This window comes from Ranitomeya variabilis, chromosome 1 (genome assembly GCF_051348905.1).
Source record: "Ranitomeya variabilis isolate aRanVar5 chromosome 1, aRanVar5.hap1, whole genome shotgun sequence".
Classification (NCBI taxonomy): domain Eukaryota; kingdom Metazoa; phylum Chordata; class Amphibia; order Anura; family Dendrobatidae; genus Ranitomeya; species Ranitomeya variabilis.
This window is the reverse complement of record NC_135232.1, coordinates 507,329,493-507,354,212: the sequence shown is the minus strand read 5'-3', so window position 1 is coordinate 507,354,212 and position 24,720 is coordinate 507,329,493. Positions and strand designations below refer to the sequence as shown.

Genomic DNA, 24,720 nt, shown 5'->3' with positions numbered 1-24,720 from the left:
TTTTTTTTTAAAGGGATATTACCAATTATTATACAATGGTGTAAATACGCTCAGTTATGGGGTCAATTCTCATTCATCATTTTTACTGTGAAAGTGGCACTGCTGTACAGGGAGCTGCTCCGTTCACATACATAGGGCTGTGTTGCACTTCCCTACACTGCAGATAGATGGCAGTGCTGCTGTGGAGAGGGAAAAAAATGCTGCTGCTCCTGTTCTTTTGCAAGGTCCTGACAACCAGACTCCTGATCAGTAAGTAAAATACCATTGTTTAATGTTGGGGGATCTCCTTTAGGCTGGAGTCACACACATCGTATTAAAAAAAAAAAAAAAAAAAAAAAATCGGTCCTTTTTACACGGACGAGAATCTCAGAAATGTTCCCTGATCCATATGTCATCCGTGTGCAGTGCAGGATGCGATTTTCTCGCATGTAAGCATCCGTATGGCGAGATTTTCTTGCCGTCTTGCAAAAATGGACATATAATGGATCCATGGGCTCAAATAGTCGTGAAAACATATATACAGACTATACAGTCATGGCCAAAAATTTTGAGAATGAGACAAATATTAATTTTTCCAAAGTCTACTGCGTCATTTTTTCTAATGGCAATTTGCCTATACTCCTGAATGTCAGAGTGATCAGCTTAACAGCAATTACTGTACTTGCAAAGTCAATATTTGCCCAGAAAATGAACTTTAACCCCCAAAACACATTTCAACATCATTGCAGTCCTGCCTTAAAAGGAGCAGCTAACATCGTTGTAGTGATTGATCCATTAACACAGGTGTGGGTGTTGATGAGGACAGGGCTGGCGATCAGTCAGTCATGATTAAGTAAGAATGACATCACTGGACACTTTAAAAGGAGGCTGGTGCTTGGTATCATTGTTTCTCTTCAGTTAACCATGGTTATCTCTAAAGAAACACGTGCAGCCATCATTGCACTGCACAAAAATGGCCTAACAGGGAAGAGTATCGCAGATACAAAGACTGCACCTCAGTCAACAATCTATCGCATCATCAAGAACTTCAAGGAGAGAGCTTCCATTGTTGTCAAAAAGGCTCCAGGGCGCCCAAGAAAGACCAGCAAGCGCCAGGACCGTATCTTAAAACTGTTTCAGCTGCGGGATCGGACTACCAGCGGTGCCGAGCTTGCTCAGGAATGGCAGCAGGCTGGTGTGAGTGCTTCTGCACGCACTGTGAGGCGGAGACACTTTGAGCAAGGCCTGGTTTCAAGGAGGGCAGCAAAGAAGCCACTTCTCTCCAGAAAAAACATCAGGGACCGACTGATATTCTGCAAAAGGTACAGGGAGTGGACTGCTGAGGACTGGGGCAAAGTCATTTTCTCTGATGAATCCCCTTTTCGATTGTTTGGGACATCTGGAAAACAGCTTATTCGGAGAAGAAGAGGTGAGCGCTACCACCAGTCTTGTCTCATGCCAACTGTAAAGCATCCTGAAACCATTCATGTGTGGGGTTGCTTCTCAGCCAAGGGAATCGGCTCACTCAGTCTTGCCTAAAAACACAGCCATGAATAAAGAATGGTACCAGAATGTCCTCCAAGAGCAACTTCTCCCAACCGTCTAAGAGCAGTTTGGCGCCCAACAATGCCTTTTCCAGCATGATGGAGCACCATGCCATAAAGCAAAGGTGATAACTAAATGGCTCATGGAACAAAACAGAGATTTTGGGTCCATGGCCTGGAAACTCCCCAGATCTTAATCCCATTGAGAACTTGTGGTCAGTCATCAAGAGACGGGTGGACAAACAAAAACCAACAAATTCTGGCAAAATGCAAGCATTGATTATGCAAGAATGGACGGCTATCAGTCAGAATTCGGTCCAGAAGTTGATTGAGAGCATGCCAGGGAGAATTGCAGAGGTCTTGAAGAAGGGTCAACACTGCAAATATTGACTTGCTGCATTAACTCATTCTAACTGTCAATATAACCTATTGGTACTCATAATATGATTGCAATTATATTTCTGTATGTGATATAAACATCAGACAAACGCTAATAAAAACCAGAGGGCAGCAGATCATGGGAAAATATAATTTTGGTGTCATTCTCAAATTTTGGCCATGACTGTAGATAGATGTAGATGGATAGATATCAGTGAGACACATACCTGTCTGTGTTCATTATCTCATTGAATATTTACATTTGACCAGTTTGATTGTCCTGAAAATGCCTGCGTCCCCGACAACCAATGTGCGAAAATTTCACATGGGCCAACTAGTAGATGTAATAAAAGGATCTTTTTGATGTCCTCTCATAGGCGTCCGGGGAATTGACATTTTCTTGAACATTGGAGCAGCACACCGTTTTAGCCACAAGAGGGCCTTGCTCAGTTTTCTCTAGGCCGTGTCTTTAGACTGCCCTGCATAATTACCCTGTGAGCAATGCCCATTTCATAACTTCCATACCAAATAGCAGTAAAGAAAAAGGCCCAAACCTCTGTAGATAAAAAAGAAACACACGGAATACTTGGGAGCAGCAGTAATGACATAAGAGAAAGTACTGGCCACTGTTCCCTGGTGATTGGTTGGCTTAAAGGAGTTGTCCGGCCCAAATCGATAAGTTTGCAGTCACTGTGTGGCTGTAGACTTATGAATCCCCCAGTGTACACAGTGCGTGTTGAAGGGGTTTGCTGGCTTCACACCTGGGACCAAAGGGTATGTATGAGTTGTACATAGTTGTGGCCTCGCTCCATACACTTGTATTGAGCCGACGCTGTGCCCCAACCAGTGAGGCAGATGGCCAATGGGCGTGTCTGACTAGAGGGTGTGGTCTTGCTCCATAGACGTGTATGGAGCAAGGCTGCGCCCACTGGCCGGGGGTGTGTATAGCACGTACATAACCTCCCAGTCCGGGTCAGAGACCAGTAAATGCCCAGTGTGACTTAACCGTTTGGAAATGACCCCTGGGTTATTTAAGCCATTACCAAGAATGCAGTATTGCAATTTCCCATAAATATATTTTCTGTGAAGTCTTGGATTTTTGTTCTTATCTCACTGTCAATGTTTTTTCCCTTCCATTTCAGTAAAGGCTACTATGCCAATATGGGTGGTACTTCTTTCCCGGATAATAATGAAGGAAAAGCAGACTACGAAGGTGAGACTGACATGACCGAATCCCATTGGTTTGTGTTTTTAAACTGATTAGATATGTAATGTCTCTGATCCTATGAACGTCCGGCTCCTCTCTCTAGGTGTACGTGTCCCTGATTCCAATCATAGGAGGCGTTCTTCTGGCCACGGTCACGGAAATCTCCTTTGACATGTGGGGTCTGATCAGTGCACTGGCTGCGACGCTCTGCTTCTCTCTGCAGAACATTTTCTCCAAGAAGGTTGGTGTCAGTGATTGCTCTACATAGCCTAATACCTTCATGTATGTATTGAACGTTCTTTTATCCCACATACCAGGACAGCATCTGGAAGGCCAGTTAGTATTTCTATTGGTCTGTATTAGCACTGACAAACATGAGGTTTCTTTCCCCTACCATGTGCTGCATGTACACCCATGTTAGTTTTAGGCTGTGTTTACACAAAGTGTTTGTTTTTTTCTGCAGCCGCCTTTTTTTATTGCAACATGTGTGATTAGTTTACAGTACCTGTTAAAATTAGTTTTCTTAACTAAAAACGCAGCAACCTGTTTGCTGCACTTCTTTTTTCTATGAATGAAAAATGACTGAAAATAATGAAAATGATCATGCTGCAAATTTAACCCCTTCAATTACCTATGAGGTGTGTGTGTATATGTGTGTGTGTGTATATATATATATATATATATCTCTATCTATCATAGGTCGTGTCCCTGCATTCCATGTGGGCTCCAGCACTGAGCTCACATGTTTTCCGGCACATGACAGCTGATTTCATGTTTCCCTAACAGCCGCCGATAGAATCGCGATCCACCCGCTGCTGTTAAACATGTTGAATACTGTTGTGAATCTCCCGACAGCGGCATTTAGCATGGCAGCTGCAGAAGTGCGTCCCTAATCTCGCCCAACAGCGCCCCTGTCACATGATTGCAGGGCACCGATGGATTGGCATGGGAACCTGTGGTCTGCAGGAGACCCCTGTGGTTGTCATTGCCGAACTGCTATGAGCTTTACCCAATGGCTGGCACTCATGGCAGATGATCAAGTCTGCTACACATAGCAGGGCTCAGTAGCACAGGCGATCGGAGTATCGCAGCTTCGTCTCCTATGGAAGCAAGGAAAATAGAAAATTCTTAATAATTTTATTTATTTTTATTTTTTTAAATATTAAAATAAAATTTCAAATCACCCCCTTCAAAACAAAATAAAAAGTATGAAAAATACATATTTCATATGTAATCATTATCAGAAACGCCCGATCTATCAAAATAGATCAACTAATCCAATCTGTAAACAGCATAATGGCAAAAAAAATGTAAACTCCAGAATTATGGGTTTTTGGTCACTGCAACACAGCAATAAAACGTGGGGGTTGGGGCTGCAGTGGAATAGGGTCGCTGGTGCAGGAAGCTGGCGGCGGCCGCAGCAGTTGAGTGAAGTTGCCGGCCCAGGGCTTTCAGAAAATGTCAGCGGAGTCCTCGCACTTCCCATTGTTTTCAGTGTGGTGGACCACAGGTAAATGGCTGCCAGAGGTGGCGCATGCGCAAATTGAGATTTCTGCTACCGATATCTCATGCTGGACATGCGTCACCTCTGAACCCCCCCACTTCAACCAGCGCTACAGATATCTCATGCTGGACATGCGCCACCTCTGAACACCCCCCTTCTCCCAGCGCTACAGATATCTCAGGCTGGGCATGCGTCACCTCTGAACCCCCCCACTTCAACCAGCGCTACAGATATCTCATGCTGGACATGCGCCACCTCTGAACACCCCCCTTCTCCCAGTGCTACCGATATCTCAGGCTGGGCATGCGCCACCTCTGAACACCCTCTTCTCCCAGCGCTACCGATATTTCAGGCTGGGCATGCGTCACCTCTGAACACCCTCTTCTCCCAGTGCTACCGATATCTCAGACTGGGCATGTGCCACCTCTGAACACCCCCCCCTTCTCCCAGCGCTGCTGATAGCTCAGGCTGGGCATGCGCCACCTCTGAACACCCCCCCCCCCCCCCCTTCTCCCAGCGCTGCTGATAGCTCAGGCTGGGCATGCGTCACCTCTGAACACACCCTTCTCCCAGCTCTTGGCCCGCAGCATCGCCCCACTCCTGCTGCCGCCACCAGCTTCCTTACCCGGTAAACTACAGTAAAGATGCACCGCCAGTTTATTAAAAAATTTTTTTTTTTTCCTCCCCAAAATTTGGGGTGTCTGATAGTCCGCAAAATACGGTAGGTGAGATTTCTGAAGTCTTACTGCTTTAGTAATTTCTGTAAAATGCAGCTTATTTTCATAAAAAAGATTTTCTAGTGGAGCCTTGCTATGGTTGGAACTGCAGATTGTCCGCACTCAGGTGACAGAGGGGACGCTGCGCTCTGCTGGCACAGGAAGCTTTCAAGTGCTCGCTGTGCTAAACCAGAGCTGTGGGCTGTGAATCAGTGACAGGCTGAAAGGATGGACCCCACTGATCATAGTCATGGCCTGTCCGGGCGTTATGGTGTCGCTTTATGAGCGGGAATAAAAAGATCATGAATGCGAGGTTGGACCCATTGATAGGGGGATGAATAGGCAAGCTTGTAGGACCAAAGCAATCCTTTTACACACTGCATGAAATGCATGTAGTGTTTTTCCCTTATGTGAAAATCCTGTTAATTGTGTGAGCAGGAATTTAAAAATTCTCAACATTGTAACATCTGGCTGCTATATTATGAGTAGCAAAACCATACATCTGAAGCAACTTTGAAAAAAATGCATCAGCCCGTGGTCCTTGTGTTCCTATTGAGCTGTATAATGAAGGGTGTCTGAAAGCCACTGATCTCCGAATAGGTATAGAACAGTACAGTGTGTAGCACTATGTAGCAGCGAATAGACATCGGCGCCCGACTGTGTTCCTATACATCCTATGCAGAGATGCTGGCTTATTTGCATTGCATTGTAGTACATAGGAATGTCATCACTGCTTACATAACAGGTCCCCTTTAATTCTGCAGGTGCTCCGAGATTCTCGCATTCACCATCTCCGCTTGCTCAACCTCCTAGGCTGCCATGCGGTCTTTTTCATGATCCCCACATGGGTGTTATTAGACCTGTCGTCCTTTCTAGTGGAGAGTGATCTGGTGAGTGGGTCTGCTGCGGATTCTGCTGACTGCTATAGAATGATTAGCTAATACATTAAATTGCCAAAAATGCCTCAGGTGTTTTTTTAATTTTTTTTTTTGTTACAGTTTGCTTATGTTTTAGCCAGATAAAAAGCAGTAATGTGAGCAAGTTAATATATTCATGAATAGGCACATAAACACTCCAGGCTGCTCCATATTAAAAATGCCTTTATTTCTTCACACAGTGAGTAATAAGAAAGCAGCATAATATCCTTGGAGGCCAGAGATAAAATGGATAAAGAGCTTCACTTATCAAAATATATTTAGACTGAATAAATAATCTGAGTACCATGTGATTATTAGGTTACATTGTAGATCTTCCAAATGAAGGCTCCTCGGCACACTTCACTGCACTGCCATTTGCCATTTACATATGGGATTGGTCAATGGGTCATTCCATGTCAAGTGGACCAGTGGTCCCCACTCGACCTTCTCCGATTTTGCTGAAAATTTATAAGGATGTACATGTATGTTTGAAAAGAGGTTCTGTAAATTTTTAGGGCCAGATCTCAAATACATTGGGCACTGTTGACCTTTCACTGGAGGTTCCACCAAGCCTGCGGCTTCAGCTAAGAGGATTTTGCAAACTTTGGCACATAGCCATTAGAGTTCTATACTGGCTATGATGCTGAAATTTGGCATACTAGCACAACTTTTGCTGCTAAACACGATAAAATTATTACCGGCTATGACAAAACAATATTTCGGCCGCAATTTTGTGTCAAAGTAGCTTGAAAAATGCATCGCATAAAATTTATGCCAAACTTTGCCCATATATAACTCAAGACCAAAAACCAATAGTAAGTGGTGCTTTGCCCTGTACACCAAACATCTACATGACTTTGCATTGCTGCAATATCATGGTCAAAGCATATGTATTTGTGGAAATATTCACACCCACATATGATGAAAATCTTAAAAAAAACGAATTTTACCTATTTTTAGGTCAAATTTCTCAAAGGGTACCCCTAAAATATATTAATTCTGATATCATTAGAAAGAGCACATTTTTCTCTACAAGGATCATTGTTTTTTTTTTGGAGTCTCTCAGTTTAAGAAATGAAAAATGCCACTGAACATGGTGTTATTTATTAATACGCAATGAATGGTAACTGCACTATTCAAACCCTTGCGTTGGTCCATGGTGGTTATACCACAACCAATTCCCTAAGAATTGGTATTATAATCCTATTAAGAATTGTAATAATGCTGTCTTTCGAGAATTGGCAGCCCCATCGCCTAGGAGCCATGGCCGATAGCCGTGCAAGGCGAGCCTCGGGCGGCCTCGTTATCGCAGGTTCCGAAGCCTGAGGGTGGGTGTCTTTGCCTAGGATCCCAAGCCTAATATTGGGTATCTTTTGTTGGTTCCCAAGCCATAATGTTCAGTCTAAGTGGTCTGGAATTGTTGCTGAATTTGCAACATAATCGGTTCAGAGAAGCTGTATTGTCGGCCCATTGCTGTTGCAGCTAGTGCTGGAATTATTGCAATGATTGACTGCTCGGGAATCCAGCATGTATCATTTCTCACAGGCCAGTGAAAGAAGCTAGCTGGTCCATGAAGATGCATAAAATTTATTAATGCATCATGCTCGTCGACTGAAATTTCAAAAATATTTCCAATCCACCAGTTCCTATCGTAAATGCAGGCAATGTATTGCCCTGGCTGGAGGCTTGCAATTGGCACAAAAGGCATTTCTGATCTGACAGATCTATCTACATGGGCAATGAAAGATGATGGGTCATTTGACACCCTTGAAATGCAAATCTTTTTGTCATCAATTGGCACAAACTGGTGATTCTCTCTTGTTCCAGCAATTGTATGTCCATCTTTGAACCTTTCCTCTTGAACTACCCGTATTTCGTAAATTTTTTCTTTTGGAACAAAAAAAACCAAACTTGATTCCATGCAGTTGCTCGTTGCAAAAGTTGAATAAATCCACCGGGGTCAGAATTTGGTTTTCAGTTGGGCGTTGAAGACTGGCACGAGCTGCCAACCTCTTTGCTGTCCCTCCAATCCCACATCACAGGGCGACTTTCCATGACTGGTACCAAAAAAATGCAATGCAAAGTCATGTAGATGTTTGGTGTACAGGGCAAAGCACCAGTTACTATTGGTTTTTGGTCTTTGAGTTATATATGGGCAAAGTTTGGCATAAATTTTATGCGACGCGTTTTTCAAGCTACTTTGACACAAAATTGCGGCCGAAATTATGTTTTGTCATAGCCGGTAATAATTTTATCGTGTTCAGCAGCAAAAGTTGAGCTAGTATGCCAAATTTCAGCATCATAGCCAGTATAGAACTCTAATGGCTATGTGCTAAGTTTGCAAAATCCTCTTAGCTGAAGCCGCAGGCTTGGTGGAACCTCCAGTGAAAGGTCAACAGTGCCCAATGTATTTGAGATCTGGCCCTAAAAATTTACAGAACCTCTTTTCAAACATACATGTACATCCTTATAAATTTTCAGCAAAATCGGAGAAGGTCGAGTGGGGACGATTTTTAAAACTGGTCCACTTGATGTGGAATGACCCCAATGCCTTTACGTTCTCCTCCATAGGCTGGGGTCACACTTGTGAGTGCAATGCGAGAAACTCATCTCTTGCATCAATACCCGGCTGCTGCCGGCACTCGGGAACGGAGCATGTGGCTGCATATATTTCTTTGTAGCTAAAAGCTCCGGTCCCGGGTGCTGGCGGCAGTGTCTGGTATTGATGCAATCAATGCAAGTGTGACCCCTGCCATAGACCTATTCAAGCACTGGCAAATTACTTGAATTAACTTTGAACAGACACGTTTGTGCACTTTTGCTTCATTTAGCCTATGAGAATGGTGGAGGTAACCTATATAAAACCTACAAGAGAAATGAGCAAAAACCCTGCTGTAACTAAGTAAATAAAAAGCAAAAAGTCCATTTAAATAAGAGTTTTTAGTAATACTGTTTTTGATCCAAAATAGCATAAAAGCCATCCCACCACGACAAGGTAACTCTGATCGGGATGGCCCTACTCTGTCCAATACTGCAAACCTTACCATGTGTTAATGTTGACCTCAGTGTGAATAAGGGCAGACAAATAGACCAGGCCCAACCAGTGGACACCAGCCTGGGGGAGCTTCATATACAATCTCCAGCTCAGAAACAGGGAGGCCACACCACAGCTTGCACAGAATGCAATAATACAAAGAAAAAGCACAAAAATTGAGCTTCGTTTGAGTTGGTACACATGCAGCGCATAAGTGCATGTTCACATTGGCCATAAAACATATAAACCCTACAAGAGAAAAAACCTAGCGCTGTTCGGTCAACCCCCACTCCATTCATATGAGGGGTGCGGGACTTGTAATTGAATTTACTGGGACCTACTGCTATAGATTTTGTGTAGTGTCTGCACTAGTGTAGTTTAAAGAGGTTCTCCACTACTTTATCTCTGATAAGGCATTAATACCCAAGAATAGCTTATCAGTTGGGGTCCGACACCTGGCACCTCCACCGAACAGCTGGACTGTGTCGGCCAGCTTGATTGCAAAGCTGCTAAGTCTTCTGATAATGGCTGGGTACAGCTCATTGGCCTCCTATTCAAATCAGTAGGAGGCGGATCTGCAGTACCCGGCCACTATCAGAAAACATAGCTCCACTATTGAGTATTGGCGGCCGCCGCCACAGAACAGCTGACAGGGTGGGGTGCCAGGTGTCTGCCCCGACGGATCAGATGTTAACTACCTATCCTGAGGATAGGTCATCAGTGATAAAGTGGTGGAAACCTCTTACAAGCTCTGTACATCAGCACATTCCTACATACAGTCATGGCCAAAAGTTTTGAGAATGACACCAAAATTATATTTTCACATGATCTGCTGCTCTCTGGTTTTTATTAGTGTTTGTCTGTTTATATCACATACAGAAATATAATTGCAATCATATTATGAGTACCAATAGGTTATCTTGACAGTTAGGGTACCGTCACACATTGAAATTTCCATCGCTACGACGTTACGATTCGTGACGTTCTAGCGATATCGTTACGATATCGCAGTGTCTGACACGCAGCAGCGATCAGGGATCCTGCTGAGAATCGTACGTCGTAGCAGATCGTTTGGAACTTTCTTTCGTCGCTTGATCACCCGCTGACATCGCTGGATTGTTGTGTGTGACACCGATCCAGCGATGTGTTCGCTTGTAACCAGGGTAAACATCGGGTAACTAAGCGCAGGGCCGCGCTTAGTAACCCGATGTTTACCCTGGTTACAAGCGTAAACGTAAAAAAACAAACCGTACATACTCACCCGTCGGTGTCCTTCAGGTCCCTTGCAGTCTGCTTCCTGCTCTGAGTGCCGGCCGGAAAGTGAGAGCAGATCACAGCGGTGCTGCGCTCCGCTCTCACTGTATGGCTGCACTCAGAGCAGGAAGCAGACGGCAAGGGACCTGAAGGACACCGACGGGTGAGTATGTACTGTTTGTTTTTTTACATTTACGCTGGTAACCAGGGTAAACATCGGGTTACTAAGCGCGGCCCTGCGCTTAGTTACCCGATGTTTACCCTGGTTACCCGGGGACTTCGGCATCGCTCCAGCGCCGTGATTGCAACGTGTGACCGCAGTCTACGACGCTGGAGCGATGATCATACGATCGCTGCGACGTCACGGATCGTGCCGTCGCAGCGATGAAAATTTCAATGTGTGACGGTACCCTTAGAATGAGTTAATGCAGCAAGTCAATATTTGCAGTGTTGACCCTTCTTCAAGACCTCTGCAATTCTCCCTGGCATGCTCTCAATCAACTTCTGGACCAAACCCTGACTGATAGCAGTCCATTCTTGCATAATCAATGCTTGCATTTTGCCAGAATTTGTTGGTTTTTGTTTGTCCACCCGTCTCTTGATGACTGACCACAAGTTCTCAATGGGATTAAGATCTGGGGAGTTTCCAGGCCATGGACCCAAAATCTCTGTTTTGTTCCATGAGCCATTTAGTTATCACCTTTGCTTTATGGCAAGGTGCTCCATCATGCTGGAAAAGGCATTGTTGGGCGCCAAACTGCTCTTGGACGGTTGGGAGAAGTTGCTCTTGGAGGACATTCTGGTACCATTCTTTATTCATGGCTGTGTTTTTAGGCAAGACTGAGTGAGCCGATTCCCTTGGCTGAGAAGCAACCCCACACATGAATGGTTTCAGGATGCTTTACAGTTGGCATGAGACAAGACTGGTGGTAGCGCTCACCTCTTCTTCTCCGAATAAGCTGTTTTCCAGATGTCCCAAACAATCGAAAAGGGGATTCATCAGAGAAAATGACTTTGCCCCAGTCCTCAGCAGTCCACTCCCTGTACCTTTTGCAGAATATCAGTCGGTCCCTGATGTTTTTTCTGGAGAGAAGTGGCTTCTTTGCTGCCCTCCTTGAAACCAGGCCTTGCTCAAAGTTCTCCGCCTCACCGTGCGTGCAGAAGCACTCCCACCAGCCTGCTGCCATTCCTGAGCAAGCTCGGCACCGCTGGTAGTCCGATCCCGCAGCTGAAACAGTTTTAAGATACGGTCCTGGCGCTTGCTGGTCTTTCTTGGGCGCCCTGGAGCCTTTTTGACAACAATGGAAGCTCTCTCCTTGAAGTTCTTGATGATGCGATAGATTGTTGACTGAGGTGCAATCTTTGTATCTGCGATACTCTTCCCTGTTAGGCCATTTTTGTGCAGTGCAATGATGGCTGCACGTGTTTCTTTAGAGATAACCATGGTTAACTGAAGAGAAACAATGATACCAAGCACCAGCCTCCTTTTAAAGTGTCCAGTGATGTCATTCTTACTTAATCATGACTGATTGATCGCCAGCCCTGTCCTCATCAACACCCACACCTGTGTTAATGGATCAATCACTACAACGATGTTAGCTGCTCCTTTTAAGGCAGGACTGCAATGATGTTGAAATGTGTTTTGGGGGTTAAAGTTCATTTTCTGGGCAAATATTGACTTTGCAAGTACAGTAATTGCTGTTAAGCTGATCACTCTGACATTCAGGAGTATATGCAAATTGCCATTAGAAAAAATGAAGCAGTAGACTTTGGAAAAATTAATATTTGTCTCATTCTCAACATTTTTGGCCATGACTGTACACTATTCTTTCTCTTAACAGCAAACCTTAAAATCCAGGGAGGAAAAATTGTTGCTGGGAATAATTCTGCTGACTTATTTTAGCACTAATTTTCCATTTCTCCTCTTCAGACCTCTGTTTCCCAATGGTCATGGACTCTCCTCCTCCTTGTGATCAGTGGGACATGTAACTTTGCACAGAACCTCATTGCGTTCAGCATTTTGAACCTCATCAGTCCGCTTAGTTATTCTGTTGCGAATGCCACCAAAAGGATCATGGTCATCACAGTATCTCTGTTTATGCTTCGCAACCCGGTGACCTTCACAAACGTTCTAGGAATGCTGACTGCAATTCTTGGGGTGTTTCTTTATAACAAGGTGAGCATAGAACATGAATGACTTTCACACTATGGCATCAATACTGGTTATACTGTTTTATGGTTGGGAGTAAATGGTCTTGAATTTCTAATTGCTCCATTTCAAAAGCAAACTTTAACGTGAAAAGAGTTTTCCAGGAGCTATAAGATTCCTTGCCGACCCTGGTACCATAGCTCACTTAGTTAAAATGAATGCGTCTGAGCTGCAGTATAAAGCTGGAGTTACACTAAACGACTTACCAACGATCACGACCAGCGATAGGACCTGGCCGTGATCGTTGGTAAGTCGTTGTGTGGTCGCTGGGGAGCTGTCACACAGACAGCTCTCTCCAGCGACCAACGATCAGGGAAACGACTTCGGCATCGTTGAAACTGTCTTCAACGATGCCGAAGTCCCCCTGCAGCACCCTGGTAACCAGGGTAAACATCGGGTTACTAAGTGCAGGGCCGCGCTTAGTAACCCGATATTTACCCTGGTTATCATTGTAAAAGTAAAAAAAAAAAACATACACACACATTCTGATGTCTGTCACGTCCCCCGCCGGCGTCCACAGGGTTAAAACTGCTTTCGGCAAGAGCGCTACTAATATGCACGCGCTCCGGCCGAGAGCTTCCCTGCACTGAATGTGTCAGCGCCGGCAGTAACAGCGGTGACGTCACCGCTGTGCTCTGCTTTACGGCCGGCGCTGACACATTCAGTGCAGGGAAGCTCTCGGCAGCAGCGCGTGCATATTAGCAGCGCTCTTGCCGAAAGCAGTTTTAACCCTGTGGACGCCGGGGGACGTGACAGACATCAGAATGTGAGTATGTAGTGTTTTGTTTTTTTTTTTTACTTTTACAATGGTAACCAGGGTAAATATCGGGTTACTAAGCGTGGCCCTGCGCTTAGTAACCCGATGTTTACCCTGGTTACCATTGTAAAAGTAAAAAAAAAAAAACACTACATACTCACCCTCTGATGTCTGTCACGTCCCCCGGCGCCCGCGCTGCTGCTCAGAGCTTCCTGCACTGAATGTGTCAGTGCCGGCCGTAAAGCAGAGCACAGCGGTGACGTCACCGCTGTGCTTTAGGGCCAGCGCTTACACAGTGCAGGGAAGCGGACGCCGGGGGACGCGACATGCACCGAAATGTAAGTATGTAGTGTTTGGTTTTTTTTACATTTACACTGGTAACCAGGGTAAACATCGGGTTACTAAGCGCGGCCCTGCGCTTAGTAACCCGATGTTTACCCTGGTTACCCGGGGACTTCGGCATCGTTGGTCGCTGGAGAGCTGTCTGTGTGACAGCTCTCCAGCGACCACACAACGATGAAACAGCGACGCTGCAGCGATCGCCATCGTTGTCTATATCGCTGCAGCGTCGCTTAATGTGACGGTACCTTAAATGTAATCCAAACCCTAGCCCTAACTCTAGCCCTTGCCCTAGCGGGAAAATGGAAATAAACACATTTTTTAAATTTTATTATTTTTCCCTAACTAAGGGGTTAGTGAAGGGGGTTTGATTTCCTTTTATAGCGGATTTTTATGATTGGCAGCTGTCACACACTAAAAGACGCTTTTTATAGCAAAAAAGTTTTTGCGTCTCCACATTTTGAGAGCTATAATTTTTCCATATTTTGGTCCACAGAGTCATGTGAGGTCTTGTTTTTTTGCGGGACGAGTTGACGTTTTTATTGGTAACATTTTCGGACACGTGACTTTTTTTGATCGCTTTTTATTCTGATTTTTGTGAGGCAGAATGACCAAAAACCAGCTATACATGAATTTCTTTTGGGGGGGGTGTTTATACCGTTCCACGTTTGGTAAAATTGATAAAGCAGTTTTATTCTTCGGGTCAGTACGATTACAGCGATATCTCATTTATATCATTTTTTTATGTTTTGGCGCTTTTATACGATAAAAACTATTTTATAGAAAAAATTATTATTTTGGCATTGCTTTACTCTGAGGACTAACTTTTTTTATTTTTTCGCTTATGATGCTGTATGGCGGTTCGCTTTTTGCGGGACAAGATGACGTTTTCAGCGGTACCATGGTTATTTATATCCGTCTTTTTGATCGCGTGTTATTCCAATTTTTGTTCGGCAGTATGATAATAAAGCGTTTTTTGCCCTGTTTTTTTTTTTTTACGGTGTTCACTGAAGGGGTTAACTAGTGGGACAGTTTTATAGGTCGGGTCATTACGGACGCGGCGATACTAAATATGTGTACTTTTATTGTTTATTTAGATAAAGAAATGAATTTATGGGAATACATTTTTTTTTTTTTTTTTTTTTTTTACTTTGTCCCAGGGGGGGACATCACAGATCGCTGATCTGACAGTTTGCACAGCACTGTCAGATCAGCGATCTGACTTACTGTGCTGCAGGCTTACCAGCGCCTGCTCTGAGCAGGCGCTTGGTAAGCCACCTCCCTGCAGGACCCGGATGCAGCCCCGCGGCCATTTTGGATCCGGTCCTGCTGCAGGGAGGAGGAGGGTAAGAGATGCTCGGAGCAACGCGATCACATCGCTTTGCTCCGAGGGTCTCAGGGAAGCCCGCAGGGAGCCCCCTCCCAGCACGATGCTTCCCTATACCGCCGGAACACTGCGATCATGTTTGATCGTGGTGTGCCGGGGGTTAATGTGATAGTCAGCTGACACCCGGCCGTGCTCCCCCCGTGAGCGTGGCCGATTGCATATGACGGTACTATCCCATCACTGGGGATTAAGTCCCAGGTCACCTTGACGGGATAGTACGTCATATGGGATTAAGGGGTTAATGCAATGTTGCGGTGACCAAAAAAAGTAGTTTTGGCATTTTGACTTTTTTTTTTTTGCGCTACACCATTTACCTATCGGATTAATTTTTTTTGTAGCTTGATAGATCGGGTGATTCTGAATCTGACGATACCAAATATGTTTTTGTTTTTTTATTGTGAATGGGGCAAATGGGTGATTTTAACTTTTATATTTTTTTTTCCATATTTTTAAAAACCTTTTTTTTTTCCCCCACTTTACACTGGCTTCAATAGTCTCCATGGGGCACTAGAAGCTTCAGGTGTCTGCCTCTCCTGCTACACACAGGCGATAATCAGACCGCCTGTGTGTAACAGAAATGCTCTCTTGCTATGAGCGCCGACTGCTGGGCGGCGCTCATGGCAATCCGGCAATGACAACCACAGGGGTCTGCTGCAGACCCCTGATTGTCATGCCAACATATCGGCGACCCACGGTCATGTGATACATGTGGCAATGGGCGGGATTAGTGACGATGAGATTGAAAGCGGCATTTAACGGGTTAACAGCTGCAAGTGGATCGCGATCCAATCCTGGCTGTTAGAGGCACATGTCAGCTTTTCAAAATTGCTGAGGTGCCAGGAAAGATGTGGGCTCATTGCTGGAGCCCACATCAAAGGGAGAAACACGACATGTACAGTACATGTATGACGCATGTCATGAAGGGGTTAACTGTTGTATTTGTATTAGTTTTACACTTTGGTGTACTATGGGTATTAATCGATGTATTCTTATTCCAGGCCAAGTATGATGCTAACCAAGAGGCAAAGAAGCAACTACTTCCTCTTGCAAGTTCAGAAATTCAGGGCCTGGACCATCACCGTGAGGTTCCTGAGAAGCTCCAGAATGGACTGCCCTCCTTTACTCCAGGAAGGGACTATCAGTATGGTCGGACCAGTGTACTGACTGATCACTTTCAGTACAGTCGCCAGAGTCACCCCAACACACACAACAGATATGACGTCTGAAGCATCTTTCCTAATGAGCATTCCCCTTACTCCTTCCTGCCTCACACTGCTCATATTCCGAATGCAACACAGCAAATTGCCTCCCCTGCAGTTTGCCTAACCTCTGATCACTGGCTGGTGCCGAGTATGACGTGTGCTCATTGAAAGCAGAGAAACTCTTGGGTGGGCCATGGTCATATGCTAACGACAACCACGCCATGTTCCATAATAACTGTTGGACTGCAGATGTTCCAGGATATGCTGAGTAACTCACACCCCAATCGACTATTAAGTTCTTTCCATGTCTTCAGAAGTAATCTCAAAGCTGCTGCATGCAATCCTTTGACCCATTAAGGAGTGGGATAACAACCTGTTTTTTAGTCTGCATTTTTTTTAACAGCAAATCAAATGTATAAAGGACTTGATGCCAATTAGTGGCTCATTTTTGGATTTTAGAATTGTACACATTGGAGTGTAAAGTAGTTGTGAGTATACATACCCATTTCTATTACAGCTTAGATCAGAATTCATAGTTTTAATTATTGCCCTACCAGCCCAAACGAGGGCCTTCTCCTTTGGTAATGATGAGTAAAGAGGGCGCTCTATACCCACAGATATATGTATGAAACATATCTTATTCCTAGGAGCTTAAAACACACATTGGCCCCACACATCAAAGTGTATAAGGGCTCTTGCACCCAACCGATTTTTCTTGTACAAGTGGTCTGTGAAAAAAAATTGGAGACATGTCTGCTTTTGATCCAAGGGGTCAGATCAAAATTGGCAATGGAAGTTTATGGGTCCCTGAAAGAAATTGGAACGTGCTCTGACATGATGGCACTCTGATTTTTCACGGACTGATGGGACAAGGCAGAGATTTTTTTCCCCATGTCTATTTTTCACATATGTGGAAAAGTCTGTTGTGTGAGCCTACCCTAAGCCAGAAATCTGGCATAAAACACTTTGAAAAATAACAAAGTTGTGTAAATATTTAGCGATTTTTGTTTTATGACCGTTTTGGCCTGCTCTGCCCAAATGGCTGGGGCATGGCGATGCCTGCTGGTCAGATTCATACTAGACGTGGTACACCTAAGGATGCTTGCACATTGCCTCCAGGCGCCCATTTGTTGGCCTTGTTGGGGTTTGCGTCCGAATCCCCCCACATACACACACTCATCAAGACTGGCGTAAACAACGTTGGTTTTGATTAATCGGGGCCATTATTACGCCTACAAATTTTTGCACATAAGAATCCAAAAAGCCCCCGACAAAAGCACAATGGTTGCTTTCGAATAAGTGATTAACGAATGTAAGCCTAGAACGGGCACAACTGTGGTGTGACCTATAGTAATGAATGCAATCTTGGCTTGCAGCAGTAGGTAGACCATGAAGCCAAGTATCTGATTGCTCAGTGTTAATTGTTCAGATGAGCGTCTGCACCTAAGGTCTGTTTGGGGAGGAATCTTGCAGCATGCACCGTTTTGACCCAACTTACGGGCCAAAATAGCGTTTGCTATATTAGCTCCTGGACACATTCACGATGCGGACATGGATCATTTTCAAATTGGGAACGTGACTGGCCCGGTTTTTCATACTGCTGTCTGCACCTGACTTTATGGTGGTCTTTGCACATTCTAAAAGCCTTGCCACCAATATCTCCGCTAAATGACTGCAATAACTACTGTGTAGTGAAACAATAGTACAGCAGTTGTGTGACAAGGATCCAATGTCTGGACTGATGGCAGGCCTCCTTCAGATATGACACTGGACCTGTCTTACCTATAATATCACATCGGATTATTCCTTTTGCCTAGCACAGGCCATAGGAATAAGGGAGCAGTCTGGTTAGTTACTGTGGTCAAATGCTGTGCTGTTGTAAATACATGAAGAATATTTCCAATTTTGTTTTTATGTTCCTTTTAAGAAATATTGTTTAACCTGTTATTTATTATAACTGGCTGTTACTCTACTGAGTAAAAGGAAACTGATGGTGTGGCTAGTCCGAGACAGCATTATCGTCCCCATACGACCGCTTATTCATGGAAATGTCCTCAATGTAAACTACAAACACTCCATAAATGTAAGAGATAAAACCTACATATACTGTGCACCATGCGGTATATATAGTCTTTGCTTAACCTGGACCCGTCATCGACAACATCCGTCATTAGACAGCTACTGCAAATCAATCTTGGCTTAGGTCTCCATTGTTAAATACCCTGAAAGCTTTATAATCTGACATTTGGCTCAAAGCTGGACATGAGGGCGAAGCTTGCTAATGTTTACTGGTTACAATGGTCCAGTTTAGGGCTAAAGCTGGTCATCTTGATATCCTGTGAGAGTAGTGGGTGCTTTTTTTTTTTTTTTCCTGTCCCCTCAATGATATTTAGGATTTGTTGATGAAAGGTTCATTTTAAACAGAATTGCACCCCTGGCTACGCAATAATATACGAAGTCCTTGGGGAACAATTATTTTCTAGCTACCTTCTATAGCATTTTTTTTTCATTTCTTTCATGTTTGCTTTTGTTAGGGTTACATAAGGAGTGCATGCAAATATTATGCACCTTTTAAAGGGAAGCTATTAGAAAATGACATGTTAAATCAGATATTTACTTTAAAAACAAAAAACGTTTTGGCAATGTTTGCCTGATAACATTGCCTACTGTGGACAGTGGAGCCCATGTCATGGCTGGCCTTGTTCCCTCGTTTTCACATGATTAATACACCCTTCTATACAAAAGATAGGATCTAATGGTTGTCACTATGTACACGTGTTGTTTCCTGAAACACAAGGAAATTAGTCTTTAAAAAAAACAAAAACAAACGCTAGTGTAAACATTGCAAGATTTATTATTTTGAATGCAGATTTTGGTATGTTAAAGTCAAACTTTAATAACTTTTTTTCTAAAAAAAAAAAAAAAAAATCTGCATGTTAATAGCATTCTAAACTGACACCTAGAGCCCTGGTTTCTGGTAGGAAATTAACTTTTCCACCTAAACGCGTTTGGGTTCCAGTCATGGAGGTGGCTCAGTCACCGCTCTGTGTATAGAGAGCAGTAGCTGTAACCTCTGCCCCAGTACTGATTGTCAGTAGTGATGAGTGAATATACTCGTTACTCGAGATTTCCCTAGCACACTCGGGGTCCTCCGAGTATTTTTTTATTGCTCAGAGATTGTTTTCCTTGCTGCAGCTGAATGATTTACATCTGTTGGCTAGCATAAGTACATGTGGGGATTCCCTAGCAACCAGGCAACCCCCACATGTACTTATGCTGGCTAACAGATGTAAATCATTCCGCTGCAGCAAGGAAAACAATCTCTGAGCAATAAAAAATATTCGGAGGACACCCGAGCGTGCTCAGGAAATCTCGAGTAACGAGTATATTCGCTCATCACCAGTTATTACCCCAAAAATGTGATGGGTGTTAATTTGCTGATCTGCAGCAGTCTTGACAGCAGGGCTTTGAAACCCCAATAATGCGGCTCTGCAGCCACATCCTTAAATGAGCAGCATTATGCATAAGCTCAATTTACGGTCAGTGGTTTATTATTGAGGAAGCAAAGTACATCACTCTGCTCCATTCATTGTTGATGGAATGGATGGAGAAAGCGGAGGTGGAACATATGTACCTATGCTACTCTCCATTCAACATGGAGCTGCAGAGCGCAGTTCTTGGCATCAGTCAGGGTCCCAGCATCCCCTACAAGTTTCATTCAGATTTACATTTTAAATGCGATATGCTAGATATCCTGGTGAGTAAAATAATCTTGTAGGGAATTGCTATGGAAACTTCCATAGCAATTCCGCAAGAGAAATCCACAGCGAATAAGATATTACTGCTATGTACTGTACTGAGCGAAAGCATGCAGCAGCTCTGGGATAAAGCAAATGTGCGAGATCTCGCTCTTTGCACTTTCACACGGAGGAGGGCGTCGAACCATTGTGGGATCCTGCTCTGCAGATCAGGATCTAACAACCCAGAAGTTAGTACCAGACTTGTGCTAGAAAGTTGGGTCATTTAAGGGAACATTAGATCTTATAGAATCTGCATGCTGGGATCTCACAACTTGAACATCGAGACTCCGTTTTTACTATAAAGTCTAGTCCTCTAGTGGGGACATAATAGATAGTATTTAGAAAAATCACCAGTCTGGAGCTGCCCACTTTTTTTTTTTTTTATAAAGCGAAGAGCCAATAGTAGTGGTTTCAGTCAACTTTAGTTTAATGCATATGGAAATTTAGGGGCCAATTCATTAAAGAGGTTGTCCACTACTTTTATACTGATGGCCTATCCTTAAGATGGGTCATCCGTGTCTGATAGGCCGAAGTCCAACACCCAGCACCCCTGTCGATCAGCTATTCTATGTGGTGCTGGCCAGAAATAGTTAATCAAATCAATAGGAGGTGGATGTGTAGTGCCCTGTGGCAGCCACTACAACTAGGCTGCCAGCTCCGCAAGTAAGTACTTCTGGCCGGCGGCTGCTCCCACCGGTAACAGTTGAACGGTTTGGGTGCCGGGTGGTGGACCCTGGCCACTTGGACGTTCACACATTCAAGAACCATTCTCTTAAAAAAAAAAAATTATCCTCTTAATATATTGCAGTTATCATATTCTACAGTAATGTATACTTCCAGTGGTTTTTACTCAGCTAATTCTTTTCCATCAGGTCTATGACATCACATGATTAAAAACGGACTAGCTGAATCCTTCCAAGCACTATGCAGAAACAGGAGATCAATTTTCATTCTGAGTCAAAAGTCACTGCAAAAGTCCCTGGCAGGGGGAGGAGGGAGCTGCTCGGTCAGGAGTTAGAGGGGAATGAAAAATATAGGGACAAGAGACTTCCTGTTTGTACATAGAGAAAAGAGAATTATCTAAGTAGAAAGGCAAAATGAGCAATTGTAAGTACGCAGTGCTGTATAATATGATGGCTGCAATATATTAAGAGGATACAAACTTTGGTGGTAGGAGGAGTGATTTTTTTTTTTTTTAGTATTTGGTCAGTATTTTATCTCAGTGTGTGTAAGCCAAAACCAGGAGTGGGTGATAAATACAGAAGTGGTGCATATGTTTCTATTATACTTTCCCTCTGAATGTTCCACTCCTGGTTTTGGCTTATACATACTGAGGTAAAATACTGACCAAATACTGACTGCGGCTTTAATGAATTTGCCGCATCTTCTCAGTTGCTTGCACCTCACCAGAAATGTTACTGACTGGAGTAGCAAATAAGGAAAAAAAATGGCTATGATGTATCACCACCGCAGACTACACAGACCTAAAATGTGGCAGTTTTCAGTGCTTCATGATAGTGATGAATCGGACTGCTTTGTGTAGACTGTCTAGTCTGTCTGCAGCACCTATTAGTTGAATTGCTTTGGGCCTAAAGTGTGTGCCACAGTTTGACATTCGGTGTTGCACATGAGGTCCCACCATTAAACCAAGCATAGCAAGTTAACGCTCCTTTGTTGGGCAAGGCTACAAAAATGTTTAACACATTTGATAAATGTGCAAATCATGAGACAGAATTGTGGCACAATTTGCATCAAATAACTGACTCCTTTAGCTACAGTACACTAATCGGCCCCACTGTTTTAGTAGGGCATTGCTGCTTAAGGCTATGAAGGTGTAGCCCATACGCATATTGTATTACTAATACGTGTGGTTTAGTATGAGGTGTAAATAAGAAGTTTTCTGTAACTATGGATGAGTAACTGTATAGGCAAAAAAAAATTAAAATTGTGTATGTCTTCAGGCAGGGACTGTACAGTTGTTCAGGATATGCTGGTGCTCCCATCAATGTATATATGCTTTCACGATCATTTCAAACATGTCGCCATGTAAAAAACTAGGAGGAGCTTTTTATCTAGACCCCTAGTTTCCTTTGGGCTTCCTTTAAGTAGGTGTTAAAGTAAAGACCTAAGCTGCTCAGGATAATCTGTGCCACCCTGACCGCTGTTCACATGAGCCGGTATTGTGTGAACATTACTGGGTCTCTATGGAGCCATGACATTTGCATGTACAATAATGGGCTTATCAGGGGAATATGCAGAGCTTGTCGGGGGTACGGATGTCTAATTGCACAGCAGGAACTGAAGGAGAACCTGCCATAAATGACTTGCATTAATAAGCTATAGGAATACATTTTAAGTTACCTTTTTTGTCCATATCGCAATTAATAGAAAACTGAAAATCTACTCAGAATTGTTTAAATAAAATGCAATCTCTTGGTAGGGAAAGAAGAAAAAGATTAACAGTTGTCAAAAATCGCATTAATTTCTTAGTAAAAGTACAAAGCGCTAGGATTGTTTAGAGCAGCACCTAGGCCTGCCATGACGCTGTCTCCATCCACACGGGCCACCTAGCACTGCTGCTAGGGCACGTTATCTCTAGTATGGCACATGCCAAGGGGTCGGGTTGGTTTTGCAGACTATTATGAAGTATTACACTGACACAGAAGTTGTTTTTTTTGTATGAATTACATTTCTGTACAATCCTTGATATTTGTGTGTGCGTGTGGCCTTTTAGTATTTGCTCATATCTGCTTATCAATGGTTAATCATACAATACTTTTTTTTTCTAAAATTTGACACAGATGCAGAGATAATTTGGTAGAAGCATACGTGTGAATCTCCAAACCATTCTGTAAATTATTATGGGTTCAAAACCATATTTCAATCTTCACAAATATAGGCAGTGAGGAGGAACTTAAAGGTACATTCCTACAAGGCCCAAACCGTAGACTATACAGTATGAGCATTGTCCATGAGTTGTAGAAATGGGCAATATCCGTATTGCAAATTGATTGTCTTGCATTCTATGAGTGTTTGAAGTGAGAAATGTACTTGTTTTAACTACTCTCTTTATCACTGACACACCGGTTAGGTGATAACTTTCTGAACAGTGGGTATCCCACAGCTGGGACCTACACTGATCACCAGGAACGTCTATCCCCATTACAAAATGGCACGGCAGGTTGGATGACTGCCGGACTGCACTGTCGCTTTATCCCAAGGGGAGAAGAGTTCCTGTTCTGTCGAGCAGTCGAACATACAATGATTAACAAGTTATCAGCTATCCTGTGGCTAGGAGATATTTGGTTTTCACTGGACAACCCCTTTATCTATGCCATATAAATATTAACAGCGGAAATGCCCTATGAAAACATGCCCTTATTGTCTAAACCCATACTAATAGTATGGACTTTTTCACCCCAGCAGGAGTCAACGCTAAGGGTTAACTAAACATGGGATTTATACCCTGCAGAAGACATAAATCATTCACGTTTTGGCATAAATTGACAAAGTGGTGCGAAATCTGCAGCTTTCTTGCACTGTGGATGTATGTGATCTTGTAAAAATGTCATCCACAATGCTTGTATAGTAATCCGCTGTTTAACTTCTTGCTGTAAGATTCACTGCCTATATGGCCATGTGACCATACCCTAAAAGAAATGGTTCAAAGAGAAGACATAAGTAACAGCAGCCAGTGTATGATTTTACAAAGCTTCGAAATCCTGATACTTTTTTTATAACTGTCAATAAATGTGAGAAAACAGTCCTGCTGACAAATAGTAGGAGTAAAGCCCCAGAAGAAGATTGCATGTGCTTACTGTGAGCCTTAAAATGCATTTCATTCATGTAGTCCCCCAGTGCAGGTCATTGCAGTTCTGGTTGCAGAACTTTCCCCCCCATTAGGCCACATGTATTTGTTTTGGACCAATTCAAACATCCAATTTTTATATAAGCCAAGAATTTGGAAAGGTACCAAATATGTAAAAATGATTACAAAAAAAGTGTGCAACATTTTATGCATTTTTTTTCTTTAGGGGAATCTGTCTCAGAAGCCTCCCAAACCACCACTATTAAGCTTTGGATTGGGAAGCCTGAAGTCAGAGAGACTTTAGACTTGGTGTGTGGTGTGCACGCTGTCAGGATTCTCATATTACCGGTGAGTGCGGCGGTCACATGACTTTAAATATGACTTTCATACTTCAGGCCACAGTCAGACTAGACATGGCCGGCTTCTCCCAACACAAGTGAATTGAGTGAAGCTGAGCACATCTAGTCAGAACATGTGACTGCCCGCACTCACCAGCGGTACCGGTGAATCTTGACAACTTGTGCACCGCAGGCTGTCGAGATCCAGAAGTCTACAGTCATATAGTGACTTTAGACTTATCAGAAGACTTGAGTACTCCTTTAATGTCACAAATCTTCATGTGTAGCAAAACTACTTATATAGCCAAGATTACTATGGCCTCTGATGCTGTAATCAGAATGCTGCT

At 43.5% G+C, this 24,720-nt stretch overlaps 1 protein-coding gene across 3 annotated transcripts in view; it reads left to right on the top strand.

The window, feature by feature from the left end:
• Nucleotides 1-19,331, top strand: part of SLC35E1 (solute carrier family 35 member E1) — a 56,643-nt gene extending 37,312 nt beyond the window's left edge. For all 3 annotated transcript variants that reach the window (XM_077253039.1, XM_077253056.1, XM_077253047.1), the window contains exons 2-6: nt 3,044-3,114; nt 3,212-3,349; nt 6,093-6,218; nt 12,464-12,709; nt 16,224-19,331. In XM_077253039.1, the coding sequence (XP_077109154.1) occupies nt 3,044-3,114; nt 3,212-3,349; nt 6,093-6,218; nt 12,464-12,709; nt 16,224-16,451 (809 nt within the window). In that variant the 3' untranslated portion in view covers nt 16,452-19,331. The remainder of the gene's footprint in view (nt 1-3,043; nt 3,115-3,211; nt 3,350-6,092; nt 6,219-12,463; nt 12,710-16,223) is intronic.
• The last annotated feature ends 5,389 nt before the right edge of the window (nt 19,332-24,720 follow it).